The 24,076-nt window shown below is 42.2% G+C and overlaps 1 protein-coding gene across 1 annotated transcript in view; it reads right to left on the reverse strand.

Moving 5' to 3' along the window:
* The window catches only part of FMO4 (flavin containing dimethylaniline monoxygenase 4), a 34,107-nt gene extending 16,097 nt beyond the window's left edge, over positions 1-18,010 (reverse strand). Inside the window, 6 exon segments of the mRNA XM_082834577.1 lie at positions 448-590; positions 10,839-11,001; positions 11,630-11,818; positions 14,006-14,145; positions 14,762-15,041; positions 17,671-18,010. Coding sequence (XP_082690703.1) covers positions 448-590; positions 10,839-11,001; positions 11,630-11,818; positions 14,006-14,145; positions 14,762-14,810 — 684 coding nt within the window. The 5' untranslated portion in view covers positions 14,811-15,041; positions 17,671-18,010.
* Positions 18,011-24,076: the final 6,066 nt, after the last annotated feature.

Raw genomic sequence — 24,076 nt, forward strand, 5'->3', positions numbered from 1 at the left:
AAGTAACGGGTGCTTTTACCTCAAAACGAAGTACAAATCTGACTCCTAATTGAAAACTTGGAGATGTTCAGAAAACAACCTCCCCTTTCTCTTTTTACATGGTTTTTCTTTCCAGAATTACAGAGAGAGAGTGTGAAAGAAAGACAGTTGGCATGGGTAGAACAATTTGCTCATTTGATCTTGTTCCAGGGGTACCTCTGAAAAATACTTAGTGGTCTGGCATCCACACAATTTTCTTAGACCCTTCTTGGACATCTCTTGGACATCTTTTCAGTTCTGTAAAGCGTGCGTTATGAGAGGCTTTAGGGATTTTCAAGATTTTTTTTTCACTTACCCTGTGTCCACATAATTTAGCGATTGGCCGGTGTGTTTTATAATCTTGAATACCACTCTCCAGATACCAGAAATGATGCTGGGGGTGGGAGTGCAGATTCAGAGATGGTGTACCTGAGCTGCGATTCGACTGAGCTCCACTGCAATGTCCCCTCCAGTGTTCCCAAGACCGATCACTAAGACGCGTTTGTCCTGAAAGCCTGTTGGGATCTTGTACTCTTGACTGTGCAGGATCTGGCCTTTAAACTTATGGATTCCTGAAGGGACAGAGGGATCAGAAATATCTAGAGTTGTAACTCCTTCGTTGGCAGGCATAGGGTCTGTGGGAAAAGGCAAGTCCCAGAAATATGGCAGCCCTTTGTTCTTGCTCCCAATTGCAGGCAGTAGAACCAGTATATCATCCCCTGTCCCACTGGATGCTGTAAGCTCAGATACTGATTTAGTATAACATGCCTTGTTAAAAACATAGGAGAACTTATATTTCATGCGTGTTCCGTTTTAAAGCAATGACTTAGGGAAATCAAGCTTACTGCAGACAATAATAAGAAACATCTCATGCATGACCTGAACATCCTAGACAAGAAGTAGACTGTTGATGCTTGTTATTTTACCCAATAGATATATTCTATCAGAATGTGATTTATGTATATAACAGGTTTACAAATTGAATTAAGAAATTTTCTCTTTTACAAAAAGAAATTGTGTGGCATGTTCTCATGTAAATAAAGTAATAATTCTTGTGATTTAGGCTTGTTACTTCATGCTTATTTTACTTTGTGTCTTATTATATGCTTAATGTCTTATTATACTGTATGCTTATTTATACTTTATTCTTTTGTTATTTATATTTGTATTTCTGACTGATCTTTCAAGCTCCTAACACTCTGTCAATGGAAGTATCACTATTACGATATTGATATACTATATATGAAAAGGGCTACCAAATATTTCTCCTCTTGATTTTTTTTTTGGTAATTATCTCCTTGGCATATATAACAGACATAAACCATGGATTCATATAAACTAGGAATGGTAGTAACAGTGGAGGCAGAGCTATTTACAGTGGTGGCTGTGTCACTGGCAAAGTCCATTAACAATTCCCTGGAAATAAAAGTAGAAACTGGGTAATAAAGTCTAACCTTTTTCTTTTCCTTTGTACTTAGTCTAGTTTCACCTGCTCATAGGATACCATGTGAAGAGGCCTTGTACCCAGCATTTCAGACCAGAGTTCCTAGTGTGAAATGGCTGTGCCTGACACTTCAGCTCAGCAGACCATGTGCAGAAGTGCATTCAGGAAATGCCTCTGAATCTATACTACCACCCACCCTGAGTCATTGGGAGGGAGTGCCAGATAGATGAAGAATGATGGGGCCAGGGGGCTGCTAAGCTGGCACACCAATTGACCCCTAGGAGCCCCAGCTAATATTGGACATGGGGGGAAAGCCTGTTGAATTCTTAGTTGACACTCATGCCACTTACTCAGTTCTGAACACCAGATCAGGTAAACTCAGTCACAAGAGTTGTAAAATTATGGGGGTCTCAGGGAAGGTCCAAGAACGAGCATTCATAGAACCATCAGAATGTAAACTGGACAAACATAGGCTCACCCATTCCTTCCTGCATGTTCCCGAGTGCCCCGTACCTCTGCTAGGAAGAGATATCTTGGGAGCTACTATACACCTAATGGGAGACAAATTGGAGACTGGTGTCCCCTTAGACAAAGGGCACAAGATGATAATGTTAATGGCTGAGGACAAACCTCCCCAGACAGAGCAAGTTGATCTCCCTGGAATAAATGCCGAGGTCTGGGCCCAGGGATGGATGGGATGAGCTGTAGGAGCCAGTCCCATGATAGTGCATCTAAAATCTGTACATACATGGCCCAATAGAAAACAGTACCCACTCTGCTGGGAGGTCTTGTTGGGAACTGCCCGTGTCACAGGGCCTAACTGACCAGGGCCTTATTAGACCATGTCAGTCAGCCTGTAATACCTTCATTCCCCCTGTAAAGAAACCCAATGTGAAATACCAGATGGTACAGGACCTCAGGGCAGTCAATGAAGCCACTGAAGATATACACCCGGTAGTGTCTAATCCTACACCCTGCTGGCCGCTCTACCGTCCCAGGACCTGGGGCTCTGTTTCAGATTTAAAAGATGTCTTCCTCTGTATTCCATTAACCACAGAGCCACAAGAAAGTTTTGCTTTTGCGTGGCAGGACCCAAACATGCAACAAAAACAACAATACTGCTGGACAGTCCTGCCTCAAGGGTGCAAAAATTCTCCCACCATCTTTGGGGAAACTTTAGCTAAAGACCTAAAAGATCTACATCTGGAGGAGGGAACCCTCCTCAAGTATGTAGACGAAATTCTGATTGCCAGCCTTACTAAGGAGGCCTCTGACAAAAATACTATAACCACCCTGAACAACCTAGCAGATAAAGGATATACGGTATCCAAGAAAAAGGTTCAAACACCACAAACTAGGGTGACCTACCTAGGCTTCATTCTCACAGAAGGCAAGAGAAGCATACCCCAGGAAAGGAAAGAAGTCATTTGCTGCCTCACCCCTCCTGAAACTAAAAGACAGCTTAGGGGTTTCCTGGGGATGGCCAGGTTTTGCCACATCTGGATCCCTAACTATGGTTTAATAGCTGGGACTCTGTATGAAAAGTTGAAAAGAAAAGATAATGATCCTTTTGAATGGAATTCAGAATGTGAAGGGGCCTTTGAAGAACTGAAAAAGCAGTTACTTCAGACTCCTCTCCTGGCCCTCCAAAATTTAGCTAAACCCTTTGACCTTTACATTCATAAAAGAAAGGGAATCACCCTTGGGGTATTAGCTCAAAAAATGGGACCCCTTACTCAGGTGGTTGCTTATTTCTCCAAACAATTAGATCAAACTACTAAGGGATGGCCTTCTTGTCTACCAGCAATAGCAGTTACTACAACCCTGCTAAAGGAGGCTGAAAAGTTAACATTTGGTCAGCCAATCACTATACGGACTCCACACCGGGTTCAGGCTTCAGTTAAGTTCTAAGGGAACAGAATGGCTAACCCCCAGAAAGTCGATTCAAGTTCAGGCTATGCCTTTAGACAACCCAGTTGTTACCATAAAAAAACTGTCACAGGCTAAATCCTGCTACCCTGCTACCCACAGAAATAGGGCCCTTGGAGCATGATTGTATAGAAGCCATAGACACGATCTATTCCAGTCGCCTTGACCTAGGAAGTGACCTCTCCTAAACACCGAAGAGGAATGATTCACAGATGGGAGCAGTTTTATGAGAGAAGGAAAAAGGCTGGCAGGATAGGCAGTGACCTCCCAGACCTAAGTCATAGAAGCAAGAAGCCTACCCCCAGGGACTTCTGTCCAAAAGGCCTAGTTGACAGTCTTCACCTGAGTCTTAGACAGGGAAGATTTTACACAGATGTTTACACAGATTCCCAGGATATGCCATCCTTCACACACAGGGCTATCTGGAAGGAAAGAAGTATGCCTGCTGTGGAGAATAAACAGGTGAAACATGGCTTAAAAATACTGAAGCTCTTAGAAGCAGTACAGCTTCCAAAAAAGGTGAGTGATTCATTGTAGGGGTCACCAAGAGAAGGATGCAGAGGTAATAAAGGGAAATGACAAGGCCAATGCAACTGCTGAAAGGGCAGCCCTAGAACCAGTAACTTGGCAACTACCCCTCATACCTCAAAGGCCAGATCCATCCAATTGTTCCTCAATCTGCACAGAGGAAGAATTAAACAGAGCCTGAAAATGGGGCTTTGACAGAGATCTAGGAGGCCATGGGTGGCTAGTTAGTGAACACGGGCAATACTTCTTCACCCAAACTGCAGCTTGTCAAGCCATCAGGGAGGCTCATCAAGGAACTCACTACAGGTATATAATTGGCTAGTTGAGGTCATGGTAACTCCTGGCATGAAAAGTATAATCAGTCGGATAGTTGAGACATGCCCCATCTGCCCAATGAACAACTCCAACACCAGACCCCCTAGAGGCCCCCAGGTGAGGCCCATTCAGACCAGAGGGACATATCCTGGGGAAGATTAGCAGACTGATTTCACTGGCATGGCGAGAGTACCTGGCAATTTCAGGTATCTCTTGGTGCTAAGTAGACTCTTTTTCTGGGTGTATAGAAACGTTACTAAAAGAAATAATTCCCAGGTTTGGGCTTCCAGGGTCCCTACAAAGTAATAATGGTCCAGCATTTGTGTCTGAAGTGATGAAGGGGATAACGGGCACTGTGGGTGGAATTTGCACTCAGCCTAGAGACCTCAGTTGTTGGGGAGAGTAGAAAGCTCCAATCAGACTTTGAAATGGGCCTTAGCCAAGCTATGTCCGGAAACTCAAGAAGACTGGATGAAGTTGCTTCCAGTTGCCCTGCTCCGCATGTGATTAGCCCCAAGGGATAAGTGAAAGTTAAGTGCATTTGAACTCATCTATGGTACAGCCACTACCCGAGCCCGAGAGAAGGGACGCCTTAACTTGAAATGGAACAACTCAAGTGTGCCCTCCAGGGAGGAGAAACTATGAAAGCTTTCATGGAATATGGTAACCAGGTGCTGCCTGCACCCACCAACCTGGCCCTCCACCCATTCTGGCCAGGAGACTGGGGACACCTAAAAACCTGGAAAACCAGCAGCCTGCAAGACCAGCTCAGTCCTAAGAGGAACGGACCCCACTTGGTGACCCTAACCACCTACTCTGCCCTGACGTTGCAGGGATTGCTCTGTGGGCACATCACCCTTGAGTGAAGAGGACCCTAAACGCTACCTCCGGAGAGACAACCTGGGGCCATGGACCCCCCCTGACTCATGTGAACCTCTCTCTGACCTGAAGCTTTTCTTCCAAAAAAACAACAAAGTGTGACCAGGGATACTCAGGCCACTGCAGTGAGCCTCCATATCAGGGCACGTTTGCCTACAGGCAAAAGACCTAGATACCTGCATTTTTAGGAAAAACTTGCTCTTGCTAATATTTGGACCATGTATCTTAAATTATCTGGTGTCCTTTGTCTCCAAAGGGTTCTATAAATGATGGTCGCTCAGCAATACGAACAGTTAGTGTTGAGGCCTGGTGACCATCAAACGCATCTAAAAGGCATCTGGGAAGAAGTCTGGTCCTCTTCCGGGGGGTACAAAAGATGGACCTGCGCCCCCTAGCGCCCCTCAAGAATGAGGAGAAGGACAAAAGAGAGGAGGGATTTGTCACCAGCAGAGCCTAGTCTGGGTAATAAGATAAAGTTTAACCTTTTTGTCTTTTCCTTTGTGCTTAGTCTAGTGTCACTTGCTCACAGGGTTCTGCGTGCAGAGGCCTCGCTTCTGGCCCTTCAGACCTGAGTTCCTAGTGTGAAACGGCTGCGCTGATGCCTCAGCTCAGGGGAGTGTGCAGAAGTGCAGTACGTGACCCTCAGTTGAAGGTGGTGGCGGTGATGGGCTGTGTGCAGAGTCTCTGGGTCCAAACTTCGATCTGGAGTGTGAGCCTGTGCCTGTCTCTGCCCCCTCCCTGCTGACAGAACCCTGCAAAGCAGCCCCACCACGTCCTGGGGGTCACCTGCTCTAGAGCCAGGTCTCGCACCTGTCCACTCTCTGATCAAAGAATAAAGCTTTCCTCAGCTTCTGAACCAAATTTGGCCTCTTGGCTCGAACAGCACCGGGCAGGAGGACCCTTGTTGGGGACCAGCTCGAAAGGGTCAGTGGTAACAGCTTCAGCAGTGGGAGGTGGCAGAGGAAATAAACAGCGATGGGGCCAGCCACCTTCAGACCCTGTGACCGGTGAGATGAAGCACTGACAATGAATCGGAAAGGGAGGCGCTGCACTTCAGAGGGTTCCTCAGCCTCTCACCCCAATACTTCAAGTACTTTTGCAATTTTAATGTGAAAAGATGAAACTGTCTCCTGGAACCTATCATTCTCCTACCAGACAGTCACTGATTCATTCATTTACTCAATAACATTTATTGAAGAGCTACTATATATAACACAATGTTTTAATAGGAGTCTTTGCCTGCTGAGGCCCCCAAAGCTGAAAACTAAATGCACTAAATATGGCAACAAATAGTTGCCACATTCCTAGGGAGGTGCTAAACCCACTAGGCAGAATTTGCAAAGAAGGTGTATGCAGACCGGTTTTGTGATCCTTTGCCTCTCACTTTCAGGGATTGAAGTCAGAGTGGCCAGAGGTTGGAAATTGGAGACTTTCAGGAAAAGATTTTAAAGTGCTGTTGCATTTTTTGTCTCCTTGACACGAAGCAATATTCAAGGGGCTTCTGGGAGACCCCTGCGAGACCTCGACCCTTGGAGTCTATGGAGCACAGAGACTGGTGTGTGACCCACGCTTGAAAGGCTGTGACTGGAACTGCCTGCAAGGGGTGGCTGCACCAGTAGCAAGTTTTTCATCTACTACTGCTGACAGTGTGGAATACATGTCTCATGTGGACCAGATGAAAGCCATGTAGGAGAGAGCCTGTCTGATGCCAATTTAAAGGGACTTTGCACAAGGTAGCCATCTGGACTGGCAATGAGACCTTAACAGATAGTCTATGGAAATGACCTGGGGAGGAGCTAGGGTTTAGGGACTTGTAAAGTGGCCAGTCTGAGAGTGCTTGGTCTGTAGCAACAGGGGCTGCACGGAACGATCCCTAGTCATGGGGCGTCTCTCTGGAGCAGAGCCTAGGAAAGCACCCCACAAAGCATGGATCTTAAACACCCCCAAGGCCTGAGAGAACTAGCACCTGGTTGGTGCCAGTGAAGAAAGACTTTTCCTGCCCCCTTACTTCTACTTGTCCTTGCCCTGACTCCAATTCTGGAAGGGCCAGAGACTGCAGCTGGTGAGTGAAAGGTTTGGAGGAGGAACTGGCAGAGGAAGAGAGCAGCCAAGCGCACCATCTCTTCTCACTGCTGCTGTCAGCACAAAGCAGGAGCTGGCTGGGGGAGGGGAGCAGCTTCATCATTACAGGTAATTGCCAGTTTTTACTATTACACGAGACAGAACATTTCAGCTATAAAAATGAGAAGTTGGGGGACTTCCCTGGCAGTCCGGACAGTGGTTAGGACTCTCTGCTTCCACTGCAGGGGGCACGGGTTCCATCCCTGGTCAGGGAACTAAGATCCTACATGCTGCATGGCATGGCCAAAAAAAAAGATGACAGAGGAGGACTTTTCATTATTTGAGAGTGAGCAGAAAAGCGGTGGGAATGGCCTGAAATTGCAACCAAGGGCAGGAGGATAAGCCCCACAGATGAGGCCTGCAGGGACATTACAAGAAAAAGTACAGTTGGTTAATAACTCTATATTACATGACCTGTACTTTCAACATTGTATAGCCCAAGGCACTGTTTCAGGTTTTAGGTTTAGGAGATGTGAGAATAAAAGGCAGTCTCTACCCTTAAAGAGTTCATCCTCGAGTGAGAAATAGGTAAACAGACAAGAGCTAACTAACGCTTATTCAGACCTTACTAGCAAGTCCTAGACATTCTTCTAAGGATTTTATACATATTAATTAATTTAAACCTCACAACAACCCCATAGGGTGAACAATATTATGATGCAATTTTACTAATGCTGAGAGTGGAGGCACAGAGAGATTAAGCAACTTGCCCAAGGCCATACAGTAAGTAGCAGAGCCGGACGGGAAGTCAGGTCATCTGACTCTGGGCTCAGCTGTCAAGCATGATACTATGCTGCCCCCCAGAACAGGAGGTGTTACAATGCCTTCAGTGGGGCATCAGCCTAGACTGAGTCAGGGAAGTCATCCTGGAGGAGGTGATTTTTTTTTTTTTCAAAGAATGACATTAGAAAGATGATTAGGAATTTGAAAAGCGAAGCCCTAAGAGGGTTTCAAGAAGGGGGAAGAACACGTGCCTCGAATGCATTAGAGAGTGGGGCTTCAACCTATTCACTGAGGTTTGGCTGGCGAGAAGCTTCCTGAGGGCTCAACCTTGGTTCATAGATTTTGTATGTACCTAACACAATGCTTTTCAAATAATAGGTTCTCCATAATTGCATATTTGAGCAGAGGACCCAAGGAAAATGTATGGAATGCACAGGTAGTTCTGAATCAATGATACGTCAATAATGCCTTGCCCCCTCCCCTGCCCCAAAGGAATCTATTTGGTAAATCAAAACTACTAATTCAGAAAAAAAAAACGGTCTGCTAGGAGGCACAGGGCCTAGTTTGCCTTGTCAGCAAATATCTCTGGAATAGTTTGCTATTGTGGTTTCTTCATCTTATACTTATTCCCCTACTGTTATGTGTTGAAAAATGCTTAGCAACTACCTTAGGAGAAGGAAGACCAGAAGCTTGAAGTCCATGCACAACGCTCACAGAGTTTAAGAACATTTGTTAATAATTGATCAAATATAATTAGGCATTTGCGACCACTAATCTGTAACTAATGATTACAACTGATGTGTGTTTAGAGAGTCACGTTTACACAACTTCTTGGTGAGGGAGAGAGAAGAATCAAGAGGGGTGACCTGCAGAACTGCACTTTGTGCCACCCATCCCGTGATTCCTGTATGGGCTCTGGGAGGATCCAGCACTGAGATGGAATGGCTGCTGAGGCTTATAACTGGGGTTATAACTTAACTAAGAGGGAGAAATACTTCTTCGTCTGGGGGACGCATCTGCTTCTTAGGAAGCAGGTTCTTCCAAGCAATTCTCAGCTGTTGGATAATAGCTTACAAAAGGTCATGATTCATAACAGTAGTAGCTATTGTTTATAGAGTGCTTACTGTGTGCTCTGTACTATACTAAGTATTTTACATGGATGATCTCATTTAATCCTCATCACTACTCTGAGATGGGAACTTATATTTCCACTTTGCTGAGGCTTAGAGAGGTTATGTTCATCCAAGATTAAGCAACTAGCACAGGGTCTGGATCCAGAGCTTTGTTCATAACCATTACGCTAAATGCTACTTATCCAGGGCCATTGCCTGCAGGGAACTGTAGCAGACCAGAACTTCTGGAAAGTTTACATCGTATCCACGCACCAAGATACCTCACTCTGGAAACACAGAGGAAATTGGGATTATCTGTACTGCTGTCCCCCATAACAGATTCTTCTAAAGTCTGGTCATAAACCAAGACCCCCTCAGGGGGAGCCTCTAAAATCTACGTGTGTGGGTTTCTTCCTTCTCCAGTATCTGGGTTTTAGGGCAAAAGAAAGGGGCACCTCAATATTTCTACTACAATTATTCCTCCCCCACCTCCCTGAGGTCATTAAAGTATGTAGAAATGTCTGCTCTCAAGATGATCCAAAACTATGTTGCTACCCTATGTTTAGCCAGTCTCTTTCCTTGGGCCCACTTCTGCCAGTCTGGACACTTCATGCTGCCACAAAGATCATCACCTCTCAGCCCCTGATTGCTCTTTTGCAGCAGTGTTCTTTAGTTGTAGTCGCAGTGGGACTGAAGGTAGTTAGGAGTAAAGGATTAGCCACCTCAAACCTGACAAGACACTTAATTCCCAAAGCATCTCTTATTTGACACTTGTGACACATTTCCTCATAGAAACATTGTTATAGAGGCAGTTATATATTCCTTTGGTACTATGTGATTATGTATTTAGCCCATAGACTAGCGGCAAGCCTGAAGCTGACCCACCATTTACAATATTGCTTCTTTGTAAAATTATGTACTGAATTCTCCCTTGGTCCCTAACACATTTTGAAAACAGAATATTTTGTTAATTTGAGATTATGTTTTAAGATTTATATTTCATTTTTTATTGTCTAAGGTTTGCAAACTTTCTTCTTCACATCTTCATTTCTTAAAGGTTCTTTTAATTCCTAAAAGAAGTTTCAAAACTTCATACTCAATTGCCTTTAGGGCCACTTATGAGTAACGGAAGAAGGGTAGCTTCACTACATTTTAGTAATCCTCACTTGACTTCAAAAGATGGAGATTTGCCAATTGTGAGTATATTAAAAAGAATGTGCCATTGGATCCAAAGCATTTCCAAAGGGGAATTTCTAAAACTCCTTTGTGTGGATAGCCCTGCTTTAAGAGGTGGATGGATTATTATTGTGATGACTATTTTGAAGAGTGACAATATTTCTTTGTATGTATAATTTCTGGTCTAGTTCTTAAAAAAAATCCTGTCAAGTTTCCTTGTATTCTCACTTCCTTTAAGTTATTGAATTACAGGTCACTCCTGATTCAAATGACCTGTAATTTAATAACGAAATTCAAAGCCTATATTTTTTCATGACCGATCTGATAGTTTTGAGCCTTCTGTGATCACTGAGCTTGAATCAGACAGGCATGATAAAACTTAAATGATAACATCAGCATTTATATTAATAAGTAAATAATAAAATCTGACACCTCTATAGTGTTTTATAACTTTCAAAGTTATTTTGTACATATTATTTCTGAGGGTAAACATAAAGTTGTCTATAATCACGAGGAAGTGTTTCCAATTACAAATCAGTAACTTCTAGAAGAACCCAGAAGAGTAGGCATGGTTTTAGGCAGAAATGACTCACCAGGAAATGACTCCAAAGGTAAACGGGGATTCAGGAAGTGTCCAGTGCAAACCATGACAGCATCAAAGATAGCTCTGTCCAGCTCCCCCTCTGTCTCTGTGACAACATCCCACTGACCAGTTTCGGAGAAGTCAGGACGCTTTGTTACGCTGCACACTGTGGTCTGAAAGCAAAAGACAAACACTCGCTTTCCATCAGTCATCTTGGGACCTCATACAATGACCGTATGGTAACCATGTCTGTTATTTCAAGTGGGCCAAGTCAGTCCCACGATAGGAGGTCTGTTAACATTGGCTTATCTTTTCCCTAGAGAAGTTAAATAACTTGTGCAAAGTCTCAAAAGTGGTCATATAGATTAGGACCCAAAACATCTGAATGCCTTCACTGCAAGGAAGAAACATTCAGTTTTCATTCCTGGTGAGAAGGAGATGAATTAAAACACCGAATGTTGAAAAAATTTAGGAAAATGAGTTTTGACCCATTATAATATCTGTGGTTCAGACTTCTAGTCATTTCTTCCCAATGGGTTTCATGAACAAAATCCATTTTTCCTTTCCTCTCAAAAACATTCTAAATTTTATCCTGAATGAGAGTCTGGATTTAGAGGAAGAACCAGGAAATTCAGTATTTTAGTGACTTATTTGAGTAAAACATGACCAGCAGGATTATTATCTGCCTTATTCATATAGAGAGAAAGTCAAGAAGAAGTTTACTTAAGTATCCCATTTCCATCAGATTGGTGAATGGGCCAGCCCCTACTCATTAACCTTCCATAACCCAAGGTATCTTACTCTAAACCGAATGTATTTCAGAAGGTCAAAGTGCTCAGCAAACTCTTGGAGGTAGTCCCAAAATTTTTCTTGCTTCATGAAATTGGGATAATCTTCTTGGAAGGGGAAGTCGCTGTAACATGACATTTCTTTGCAGACGTTTGTCACTAATGACTTGTAGACCCTGGTCATCCCATCTTCAGAAGTTTCCTGTGGTGAAAGCACAGTTAGCTTGATGGGGTGGTGGGGGGATAGGAGGAAGAGAACAGAGACCATCAGCAGTTAGCGTTCCTCTTGTAATTCCAAAGAGTTCCTGGAAAAGTTAGCATTGGGTCCCCATGCTATAGTTATCAGAAATCATTGGTGGGGTTGGAATTGTTAAATACGATATCTTTCTCAATCTATAAAGAAGCTAACAACATTTAATAGGGCTCTCCAAGAATGACACTGCCCTTAAAATATTCCATGAACACAGGCCCACGGTCTATCTTGCTTATCTTCTCCTTCTTCCCTTGCCATGATTATTCCATCCACTCATGCTCTGCACCTCTTCCTCTTGCCTTTGTTTAAGGAACTCCTCACTAATTTTTCTATTTATTGTCTATGGATATTTTCAACCGCTCTCTTTTTATTGGCTCCTTCCCATCCACACTTAAAATACTGAAGACTCAAATTTTCAAAACAAAACAAAACTCCCTTTCAACCTGTATTCCCTTCCAGCCTTGTCTCTCTCTGTCTTATCTCAGTCGTCATGAAAGAATCATCACATACTGGCAGCCTGTGTTTTCTCCTGGACTCCTCAACTTGTTGTCTTGTCTCGATCTCTGTCACTCAAAAACAAAAGAACAAAACAAAAAGATCTATATTAAAGGCACTGGTGAACTTCTCGTGGCCGAAGTTTTCTTCTTCAAGTCTCTTCCTTCACCATCATGTTCTCTAAGAAGCCTTCCATGACCCAACAGATCTTCACAAGGCAGCTATTGTGCCCTGCCCCAGCACACTGTACTTTGAGCACAGAACCAATCACACTGCATTGTAGTGATCTGTTTACTGTTTCTGTTCCCCACAAGACAGTAAGGAGGGCTGGGTCCTTGTCCATCTTGTTTCCCATAGGTCCTGGTAGAGGGACAACACGAGTACTTGTTGAATGGATGAAAATGAATACTACAATTGCATTTTTGAAAAAAAAAAGTATTTGTATGACTGGAAAAAATTACATCAAAATTTTGTTAGTGCTGACTCATGAGAATTGATATTATATTTAATTTGCATTTTTCTTTTGTTTAACTCAGTACTGTTTTCTAAAATTAATCTGTATCACTTTACAATAGGAGAAGGAAACCAAACGAACCATGGGGTCAAACAGCAGACCTAATACTTTCTTCCACATTGACATTTGGTGGCTTGAAGAGGCCCATAGTACACCAGAAAAAAATTATTTTTCCCCAGTATGCTATAATCCTAGGGTTGTGATCATTTACATGTATTTGCTTATTCTGTTTTCTTCACCATCCATCAAAGACTGGCAAATGCTGCCTACTCCAAGAAGGCTTCCCTCATTCATACCAGTTTGAAGCACCCTCCCCAACCTTGAGCTCCCACTAAAGGCTGCTCTTCTCTCCCCAACCAAAGCATTTAGTACTTGGGCCTCCCATCTTCTAACACCTTATACCCTACCACTGGGGCAGGGCCCTTTATTCCCTCTGAAGGCCCTGCTATTCCCAGTAACCAGGACCAATTTTGGCCAGAGGCAGGGGGTATTTAGTCATTTCCAGCCCCACTTCCTGATGCTCAAGTCACCTAATAGCTGGCCTAGCCTTGAGCATACCCCACTAGGCTGCATATTACACTCCTAAGAAGGGTGGATTAGTGCCTGTGTTCTTTTTCTTCTGATAATGTGAAAAATACCCCCTAGACCTTTCAAGGTCTGGATTCTTGCCTCACCCTTGCCAATTCTCTTCCCAAAGACCTGAACAATGCCTGGGGGCTGGGGCTGCACTCCCTGATGCCAACTTCTGTCCTTCCTAAAGTGTCATCTGCTCCATATTCACCAATGCCATTCAGCCACCCAATGTGACACGCTGCTACTTTGTCTTACAATGTCCCTGCTCCAGAAATCATCGTAACTTCCAATAGTATGTTTGTGTATTAGACTTAACTCTTTCTTCCTCTCTCCTCCAACTGTCTCTTGTCCCTACCCTGCCAGTTGTCCAAGTTCATCACCTATCAGACTGCATCCTGCCTGGGGTCAGCACAACACCATAACAAACTTGTGCTGCTGCAGTGAGCTGCTCCCGTAATGATCACCAAGGTAGGCTAAAGCGACCATGCCTCGGCAGGGACAAAGCAAACGGCCAGATTATGATTGGTGGAAGTGGGAGGGTATGAACTACGCACGGTAAACTTCCACAGTCCCCCGATGTCATTACTTCTTTCAAAGCAGGTAGGCTCCAGGTCTTCATCCAAGCAGCATTTGATGGAGGACAGGCCACTCACACCAGCTCCAATCACTGCAACTCGCTTGGCCATGGTGTGTTCTGTATGAGATAGGTTGAGCAGAGCATTTTTATATGACAAAGCTAGAAGGGAACCCTTGTCATAGAAGTCATCTTTTACAGTGATCCTTTCATCTTTGAGCTGAGGCAGAATCACATTTTGTTTAAAGATGAGGACTCTGAAATCATACTGGTTTGGTTTGAATCCTCGCTTCATTTATTTACAGTATGACCTTAGGCTAGTTGTTTATCCTCTCTGTGCCTCAGTTTTCTCATCAGCACAATGGGAGTGGAAATAATAATACCAATTTAAAATATTTGTTATGAAATTAAATGACTGAGATATGTTGGAAGGGTGATAGAAGTGTGTCTGCTACATAGTAAGTGCTCAATTAAATTTTGCTCTTATTATTAGCTAGTGGAGCCAGGACCTTGATCCCCTTAAGACTTTAGATCCTCTCAGTATTAAAAGGACTCTTTGCTAACACCTAGTCCCTCTGAAATGCTAGGAATTGCAACAAGCAAAAATGTTACTTTTTATTCAAAGCGTCTAAAGTTCTAAAGAATAGCTAGTCATGGACCATGTCCTGCCAGCAAAAAAGATATTACATGCATTTAGGGGAGGTTCTTAACTTTGCACAGAGAAAGGTTGACTCACCATAATACAGAACTGTGGTCATATGGTCATATGGAAATGGGGATGCCATGTTGTCAGGAAAGATTGGAGGAAGTGTGAATGTGTCATGGGGATTTATAACCAGTTTTTCTTGATTTTATGTTTTGGGCTTCTGCAAACATCAACATAGCTTTTGCTTTGATCAGATGGGCTAACCACCGAGTTGATTTCAGCAAATCAGGTTTATGTCACACGGAAGACTTTGAAGTGTCAGGTGTCCTCACTCTCAAGTGCTGCCTTTCCCTCAACCCTCGTGGCCAGTCTGAGAAACACACAAAGAGTAGTTGAGACCTCAAAGTATTTGCTTTATAAAATATACTTAACTGATTTGACTTTGCCTATGAAGACATGGTACTTTTTGAGGAGAGATCTTGCTGTATAACTCTTATGTGACTTTTGTAGTGCCATGACACTTACCATAGTGGTGTTTGCCTTGAGGAACCTAGGGAGAACATATTTATTGAGCCCTGAATACCAGTAAATGGGAAAACATATAGCATCATCACTGAACACGACTTAAGGCCACTCTGCTAATAAGAGGTTGAGTCTGGAGAGACTTTGGGTATCTGAGTATGAGCCTGGATGTGCACATCTCATTGGTCTGAGAGCCTGAAGTGTCCTGTGATTCCTGCTACTAAGCCTCTTCCCTCACCTGAGCTCAGGTTTGCTGCCACACCTTCTGGTTGGGCTTGGGGGATTTTGTCCTTTTGGTTTTGTAGTTTGCCTCCTAGCCAGATCAGAACCCCCAGGCACAAAACCAAAGTGAAGTTACTGACTTTACAGAGGGCAGAAGAAGACTGCTGAGCCCTTGGACCCTTCGGACTCACCTGGTTCCAGAGGAGGATCTAGGCAGGGACTTGCAACAAGGATCAGAGGGATTTCTCAGAGCTGCCTGTTTGCAAATCTTACCTGCCACCCTCCCCTTTGTAAGGTTGAGACCTTCACGCCTGGCTTCATTATTTATAGCAAAATTTACACTTTTCCCCCTGAGACTTTTTGTTTATTTAGAAGTCTCTTTTGATTTGGAAGAGTTGGGCAGGCTGCAATAAGAATGGACTTTGGAGGCAGCAGAACTGGGTTTGAACTCTGTCTCTGCCACTGACTAGGCATGTGACCCCAAACAACCCACTTAACACACCTTAAGATTTACTGTTTGCAAATAAGAAAAATAGCCATATTGAAGGATTGTTTGGGTCTTAAACAGTGATAATAATTACACAGAACTGCCTAGCACCAAATATTTACTCAGCATTCATTTCCCACCTCCCTAACTGACTCCCTCCTTTCCTCTCTTCCCGGAAAAGACAGCTCATGCAGATAAAATTTATCAACAAGTTTGGAAACATATAGGCAAACATACCTATGACTTCCTTTGGATTGAGTAAAAGGTTTAGGTGGCTTTTAATCAGAAATAAATGGCCTCCACCAATAAGAACACTTAAACTTCCAGGGCACTAGGTAGAGGTCTGGAATTGGCAGATCCCTCTGTGCTGTGTTTTTGCAATAATAATATGAAAGAAATAGTTGTTAATTGATCTGGTTAAAATGCAAAATGTGCTGCAGTGAATAGACTGGCAGCAAATTAATTCACTCAACAGATGCACCCTGTGTACCTCTAAGGGCAGGTACTGAGCCAAGCGTGGGGACCCCCAAGGTGATTAAGAGCCAGTGACTTAAATAATAGTAATAAATATAGACCCAGTGACTGTCCACAGGAAGATGCCACTATATGGAGAGAGGCTGACACACATGATATCATGTGGTACGTCCTGTAATAGCAGTGTGCTCTGGGTACAAATGCTTGCAGACACTCTTGGGCTGCTTAGCTATGCCTGGAGATCCAGTTAGAGACACATAGTAGGCTGTATTTTTCCTGGGCAAAAAACCTTGTCCTTTACAGACTGACTTAGAGACTGTTTAAGTGCCAAATAATTGGTGTCCAAAGTAGATGTGAATTGAAAGGCAGGAGAGAAGACTGCAGGCTTGAAGGGGCGGGAGGACATAAGGTGTGTTAAGCTCTTTGTAAACTGTAAAGTGGGCTATAAACATAAGGTCCATTGTAGGTCAAAAGGTTGCTGACATTTAGTTCCTTAATCGAAAGAAGCTCTAAACTACTGAACTGGACTTTTTTTTTTTTTTTGCATTACGTGGGCCTCTCACTCTTGTGGCCTCTCCTGTTGCGGAGCACAGGCTCCAGACGCACAGGCTCAGCGGCCATGGCTCACGGGCCCAGCCGCTCCGCGGCATGTGGGATCCTCCCGACCGGGGCACGAACCCGTGTCCCCTGCATCGGCAGGCAGACTCTCAACCACTGCGCCACCAGGGAAGCCCTGAACTGGACTTTTGAACAACATGAAAACCCCATCCCATACCTGACAGACCAGAAAATGCAGGAATCATTTTTGAGACATGGAGAGACTTGGATGATTAGCAAATTATGTAGCTGATTATGATTTATATTAGTTTGGACTTGGATCTATTTATATTTCTTATTATCACTCTACCAGTGCTCTTCCTTTGCTACGGTATTTCCTAACATAACACTTGTGGAGTATTTTGTGTTTCCCAATGCCTCACAATTCCATCTCATCCAAAAGATGAAATCAGAAGTGAGCCTGGAATCACAGACAGTCCCATGATTCTGTTATTCTCACCCACACCTTCCTTCAGGGTGGTTTTCCCCTACAACATAACTTTGTTTCCTTAGCACGTTCCTTTGCTTCCTGGTTTTCTCTAATTCTGCTGCTTTAACCCTAATCAAGAGGCTCTCGAAGGAGAAGATCACATTCATTTTTAAGGAGTGTACTCACCAAGGAAAGTATTCATCCTCTGTGAAAGCAGCTTCTGGAAACATTTCCCCATTAAAAAAAAAAAAAATCCAGGACACTTACCTTGTTGGCATAGAGCAGATATTTTGACAAATTATTTCTCACAGCCCAAAGCCAAAGATAGTGTTTGTCTTAAAAAAAAAAATTCCAAACACAAACTCCTTGTTCTAAAAGAAAAATAAAAAATAAACTAATGCTGACTTTAATCAAAGTACTCTCGGTTTAAAACAAAAACCATCCGTTTTTCCTGTCATGCTAGTGACAGCAGAAAGTATACTCACCGAGGAAAAAAAAGTTGTGTAGGGCACAAGCTTGATACTTCCGTGTTCTCGAAGGAGGGCTAAATGACGAGTTAGAATAAAGCCGTCAGATTCGAAGGCCACAAACGACTTCTGCCCCTTTCCCCACCCTCCTAAACGTCACAGTTCCGACGGAGCCCTAAACTTAAAGGGGAGCACGTGGTAAGCGACTGCTCTTCTCACTGTAGCCTTTAGAGGGCGCCAAGTCACTCCAAACCACGATCCCCAGTGAAACAGACGTTCTACGTACTAAATTCTGACTCTTGAATTAGTCCCTTGAACCATCATAGGAACTGTCCATAGGAGAAAGTCAATTAGGTGACTATCACGTCATCAAGTTCTCCCAAGTCTAGAGTTCCTAACCCCAGAAGTGTGATTTCAAAATTCAGAACTTATAAGGAATTTAAGCTGTTTCATCCTTTTGGGAAGGGTTAGCAGAGGGAGCTAGTAAAACCTGTTTGAAAACCTGTTTGAAAAAGCGTAAAATTGGTTTTAGGTATTAGCCTAGGGCTAATATCTCAGAAGAGGAATAATTACAGAAGTAAGCACTGGGAATAATAATAATAGGCAACATCTTTTTTTTGTTTTTCTTCTCCATTGAGTGCTTGGAAACAAGCATAAAGTACCATCTTAAGCTCATTAAACAGTTTCCAGACCAGGGGATCAAATGCAGATGCCCACAGGGGTCATGAAGGTAACCCAAATGAGGGAAGAGGGCCGAGATAAGATCTGACTGGAAAGCACATCCCCCACCTATTAGGTTCAGCTAAATGGTGTAATTTGAGAGCATAAGCCCCAAATTGCAAGGTTTTAGGTTCCTTTCAATAGAAACTGCAAATTCAGATTTTTATGTAAAATCTTCTATTGGCAACAAATTAATTTTTCTTTTGAAAAATATTAAGCCCACAGAAAAGTTGAAAGAACAATTTTATTAATGCACACTGATGTATCCTTCACCCATTTCATCAACTAGCAACCACTTGACACATTGAAATTGTCTTCCCCCTCTCTTTCTTTCTCCACACGTACAGAAACACACACACACACACACACACACACACACACACACACACCCCTGTACACACACATCTGAAAGTAGTCTTCAAACATCAGGATGCCATCAGGATATTTCAGCACATATTTCACAAGAGTAAGGGCATTCTCCCTTTCTATGCTAAGAAAGTCAGTATAAATTCAATAACATCATCCAACATACAGTCCAAATTTCTCCAATTGTCCCCAAAATGTTCTTATCTAGTGGTGTACTGGAGCTGGCTTGCAGAGTGAGAGTATGCATCTCTTCCAAGTTCAGTGATAGCTTGGCATTACACACAGTAATGCTCTACACAATAGCTTGACATTGTTCATGGTGGGGGTATTTACATCATGGAAACAGGCAAACACTACAAATCTGATCTCCCCACACCCCCAGCCTTTTTTTTTTTTTGCGGTACGCGGGCCTCTCACTGTTGTGGCCTCTCCCATTGCAGAGCACAGGCTCTGGACGCGCAGGCTCAGCGGCCACGGCTCACGGGCCCAGCCGCTCTGCAGCATGTGGGATCTTCCCGGACTGGAGCACGAACCCGTGTCCCCTGCATCGGCGGGCGGACTCTCAACCACTGTGCCACCAGGGAAGCCCTCCCCACCCATTTTTAAAACATTTATCTGTATACCAGTCATTTTAGGTTCAATGGCTTTATTGAGGTATAATTGATATACAAAAAATCTGCATATATTTAATGTATATAATCTAATGAGCTAGGACATATTCATACATCTGTGAAACCATCACCCCTCAAGGTAATAGACACATTCATTACCTCCAAAAGTTTCCTCATGCCCCTTTGTTTTTGGTAAGAATACTTGACATGAGATATACCCACTTAATAAATTTTTAAAATGCAAAAGATATTGTTAACTACTGGTACTACGTTGAACAGCAGATCTCTAGAATTTATTCATCTTGAATAACTGAAACTTTATATCCATTGAACAAGGACTCTCCCTTTCCCTCTCCCCCCAGTCTCTGGCAACCACCATTCTACTGTCTGCTTCTATGAGTTTAACAATTTTGAATACCTCATATAAATAGAGTAATACAGATGTGTATTTTTGTGACTGTCTTATTTCACTTACAGTAATGTCTCTAGGTTCATCAATGTTGTCACCCATGGCAGGATTTCCTTTTTTTTTTTAAGGCTGAATGATATTTCATTGTATGTATATAACACATTTTCTTTATTCATTCATCATGGACATTTAGGTTGTTTCCATATCTTGGCTATTGTCAATAATGCTGTGATGAACCTGGTAGTGCACATATCTTCTTGAGATCCTGATTCAATTCTTTTGTACAAATACCCAGAATTAGGATTGCTGGATGATATGGTAGTTCTAGTTTTAATTGAAAAAAAAAATTATTTGCAGTATAGTTGATTTACAATGTTGTGTTAGTTTCAGGTGTACAGCAAAGTGAATCAGTTATATATATACATATATCCACTCTTTTTTTTAGAAGTTTCTTTTCCCATATAGGCCATTACAGAGTATTGAGTAGAGTTCTCTGTGCTATATACAGCAGGTTTTTATTATATATATAGTAGTGTGTATATGTCAGTCCCAATCTCCCAATTTATCACTCCCCCCCATCCCCTGGTAACCATAGGATTATTTTCTACATCCGTGACTCTACTTCTGTTTTGTAAATAAGTTCATTTGTACCCTTTTTTTAGATTCCACATATAAGCGATATCATATTAGTTTTAATTTTTTGAGGAACCTCCATACTATTTTCCACAGCAGCTGTACTATTTTACATTCCCACCAACAGAGTAGAAGGATTCGAATTTCTTCATATCCTCTCTAATACTTTTATTTTGCTTTTGATAATAGCCATCCTAACAGGTGTGAGGTGATAATCTCATTGTGGTCTTGATTCACATTTCCTTCATAATTAGTGAAACTGAGTACATTTTAGTATACCTGTTGGCCATTTGTATGTCTTCTTTAGAGAAATGTCCATTCAAGTTCTTTGCCCATTTTTAAATTGGGTTATTTGTTTTTTGCTATTGAGTTGTAGGAGTCCCTTTTGTATTTTGGTTGTTAACCCCTAATCAGATGTATGGTTTGCAAACATTTTCCCTTTCTGTAGGTTGCCTTTTCATTCTGTTGTTTCCTTTGCTGTGCAGAAGCCTTTTAGTTTGATGAAATCCCACTTGTCTATTTTTGTTCATGTTGCCTGTGCCTTTGGTGTCATATTCAAGAAATCATTGCTAAGAACAATGTCAAGGAACCTCCATACTGTTCTCCATAGTGGCTGTATCAATTTACATTCCCACCAACAGTGCAAGAGGGTTCCCTTTTCTCCACACCCTCTCCAGCATTTATTGTTTGTAGATTTTTTGATGATGACCATTCAGACTGGTGTGAGGTGATATCTCATTGTAGTTTTGATTTGCATTTCTCTAATGATAAGTGATGTTGAGCATCCTTTCATGTGTTTGTTGGCAATCTGTATATCTTCTTTGGAGAAATGTCTGTTTAGGTCTTCTGCCCATTTTTGGATTGGGTTGTTTGTTTTTTGATATTGAGCTGCATGAGCTGCTTAAAAAACTAAAAATAGAACTACCATACGAGCCAGCAATCCCACGACTGGGCATATACTCTGAGAAAACCATAATTCAAAAAGAGTCATGTACCACAATATTCATTACAGCTCTATTTACAATAGCCAGAACATGGAAGCAACCTAAGTGTCCCTCGACAGATGAATGGATAAAGAAGATGTGGCACATATATACAATGGAATATTACTCAGCCATAGAAAGAAATGAAATTGAGTTATTTGTAGTGAGGTGGATGAACCTAGAGTCTGTCATACAGAGAGAAGTAAGTCAGAAAGAGAAAAACAAATACCTTATGCTAACACAAATATATGGAATCTAAAAAAAAAAAAAAAGGTTCTGAAGAACCTAGGGGCAGGACAGGAATAAAGACACAGACATAGAGAATGGACTTGAGCACACAGGGAGGGGGAAGGGTAAGGTGGGACGAAGTGAGAGAGTGGCATGGACATATATATACACTACCAAACGTAAAATAGATAGCTAGTGGGAAGCAGCCGCATAGCACAGGGAGATCAGCTTGGTGCTTTGTGACCACCTAGAAGGGTGGGATAGGGAGGGTGGGAGGGAGGGAGATGCAAGAGGGAGGAGATATGGGGATATATGTATATGTACAGGTGATTCACTTTGTTATAAAGCAGAAACTAACACACCATTGTAAAGCAATTATACTCTAATAAACATGTTAAAAAAATTAAGCTGATTTTAAGGAACCGATTTTAAGTTGCATTCTCCTAACAGGACATTTTAAACATTATTTTCTTCCCTAATTTAACAAGGTTAGCATTAAAAGCAGGTGGGAAAAAAAAAAAAGAACAACGTCAAAAAGCTTTTCCAATATGTTATTTCTTGGGAGTTTTATAGTTGCAGTTCTTAAATTTAAGACTTTAATATATTTTGAGTTGATTTTTTGGCATGGTATAAGAGAAGGGTCCAGTTTTATTACTTTGCATGTGGATATCTGATTTTCCCAACACCATTTGTTGAAGAGACTCTCTTTACCCTCTTGTGTGATCTTGGCAGTTTTGTCAAATATCAACTGACTGTATATGTGTGGGTTTATTTCTGGGCTGTCTATTCTGTTACATTGGTCTCTATGTCTTTATGCCAGTACCATACTGTTCTGAACACCATAGCTCTGTTTATTCGTTCTAACTTTGTTTTGTGTGTGGCATCTTTAAGGTTTTCTATATGTAAATCATGTCATTTGCAAACAGATAATTTTACTCCTTCCTTTCTGATTTTAATACTTTCATTTTTTTTGGTAGCCTAATTACTCTGGCTAGAACTTTTAGTACTATATTGAATATAAGTAGCAAGAGTGAACATTCTTGTCTTGTTCCTCATCTTAGAGGAAAAACTTTCAGTTTTTCACAATTGAGTATGATGTTAGCTGTGGGCTTGCCATATATAACCTTTATTATGTTGAAGTAAATTCCATCTACATCTAGTTTGTTGAGTTTTAATCGTGAAACTGTTGAATTTTGTCAAATGATTTTTCTGCATCTATTGAGATGATCATGTGATTTTTATCCTTTATTTTGTTAGTGTGGTGTATCACATTAATTGATTTGCATACATTGAACCACACGCCACTTTTTATGGTTGTATTTCTCCTGATTAAAGAGCCAATTGAGGGACTTCCCTGGTGGTGCAGTGGTTAAGACTCTGCGCTTCCAATGCAGGGGGTCTGAGTTCGATCCCTGGTCAGGGAACTAGATCCCACATGAATGCTGCAACTAAAAGTTCGCATGCCTCAACTAAGGAGCCAGTGGACCACAACTAAGAAGCCCACATGTCACAACTAAGGAGCCCTCATGCTGCAACTAAGGAGCTGGTGAACCACAACTAAGGAGCCCGCAAGCCTCAACCTAGGAGCCCGCCTGCTGCAACTAAGACCCAGAGCAACTAACTAACTAACTAACTAACTAAATAAACATTAAAAAATAGCCAATCAAAGTTTATAAATTGCATTTAGCTGTTAGGTCTCTTTAGTTTGTCCTATTCTGTGATAGTTTTCCAGCCTCCAAAGGGTCCTGTTTTAAGAATGATCAACATTATTGAGTTTACTACTGCTGGAACTAGTGTCCTGAAATAGCCTTTTAATTAGGTTTCTTACTTGCATTTGCTCCCCTATAATCCGTTCTCCAGAACTATCTTTCTAAATCATAAATCAGATCATGTTACTCTGATGTATAAAAGCGTTTGCTGAAAGAGATGTGTGGTTTGGGAGGGTTTTTAAAAAACAGGAATAGTAAGGCATTTTTATGTACTGTGGAGAATGACCCAGTAGAAAGGGAAAACTCAACAATTTGGGAGAGAAGTTGGTGGAAATCTGTCAAAGTTATCTGCTAATTGCTACTATTTTCTCATCTGAGAGAGAGGTGAGAAGGAAATGGTAGAGGTTTGTAGTGAGAAGGGATGATATAGAATAGTCATCTTGGAGATGAGATTGAGGTGTGAAGGAAGTAGAAAAATCTAGCAGGATTTGGGGGGCAGTAGGGTAAGCATGAGTTGAAGAGTGATCAGTTAGGGTGCTGAGCATTT

The sequence above is a fragment of the Leucopleurus acutus genome, assembly GCF_964270905.1.
Source record: "Leucopleurus acutus genome assembly, chromosome: 2".
Classification (NCBI taxonomy): Eukaryota; Metazoa; Chordata; class Mammalia; order Artiodactyla; family Delphinidae; genus Leucopleurus; species Leucopleurus acutus.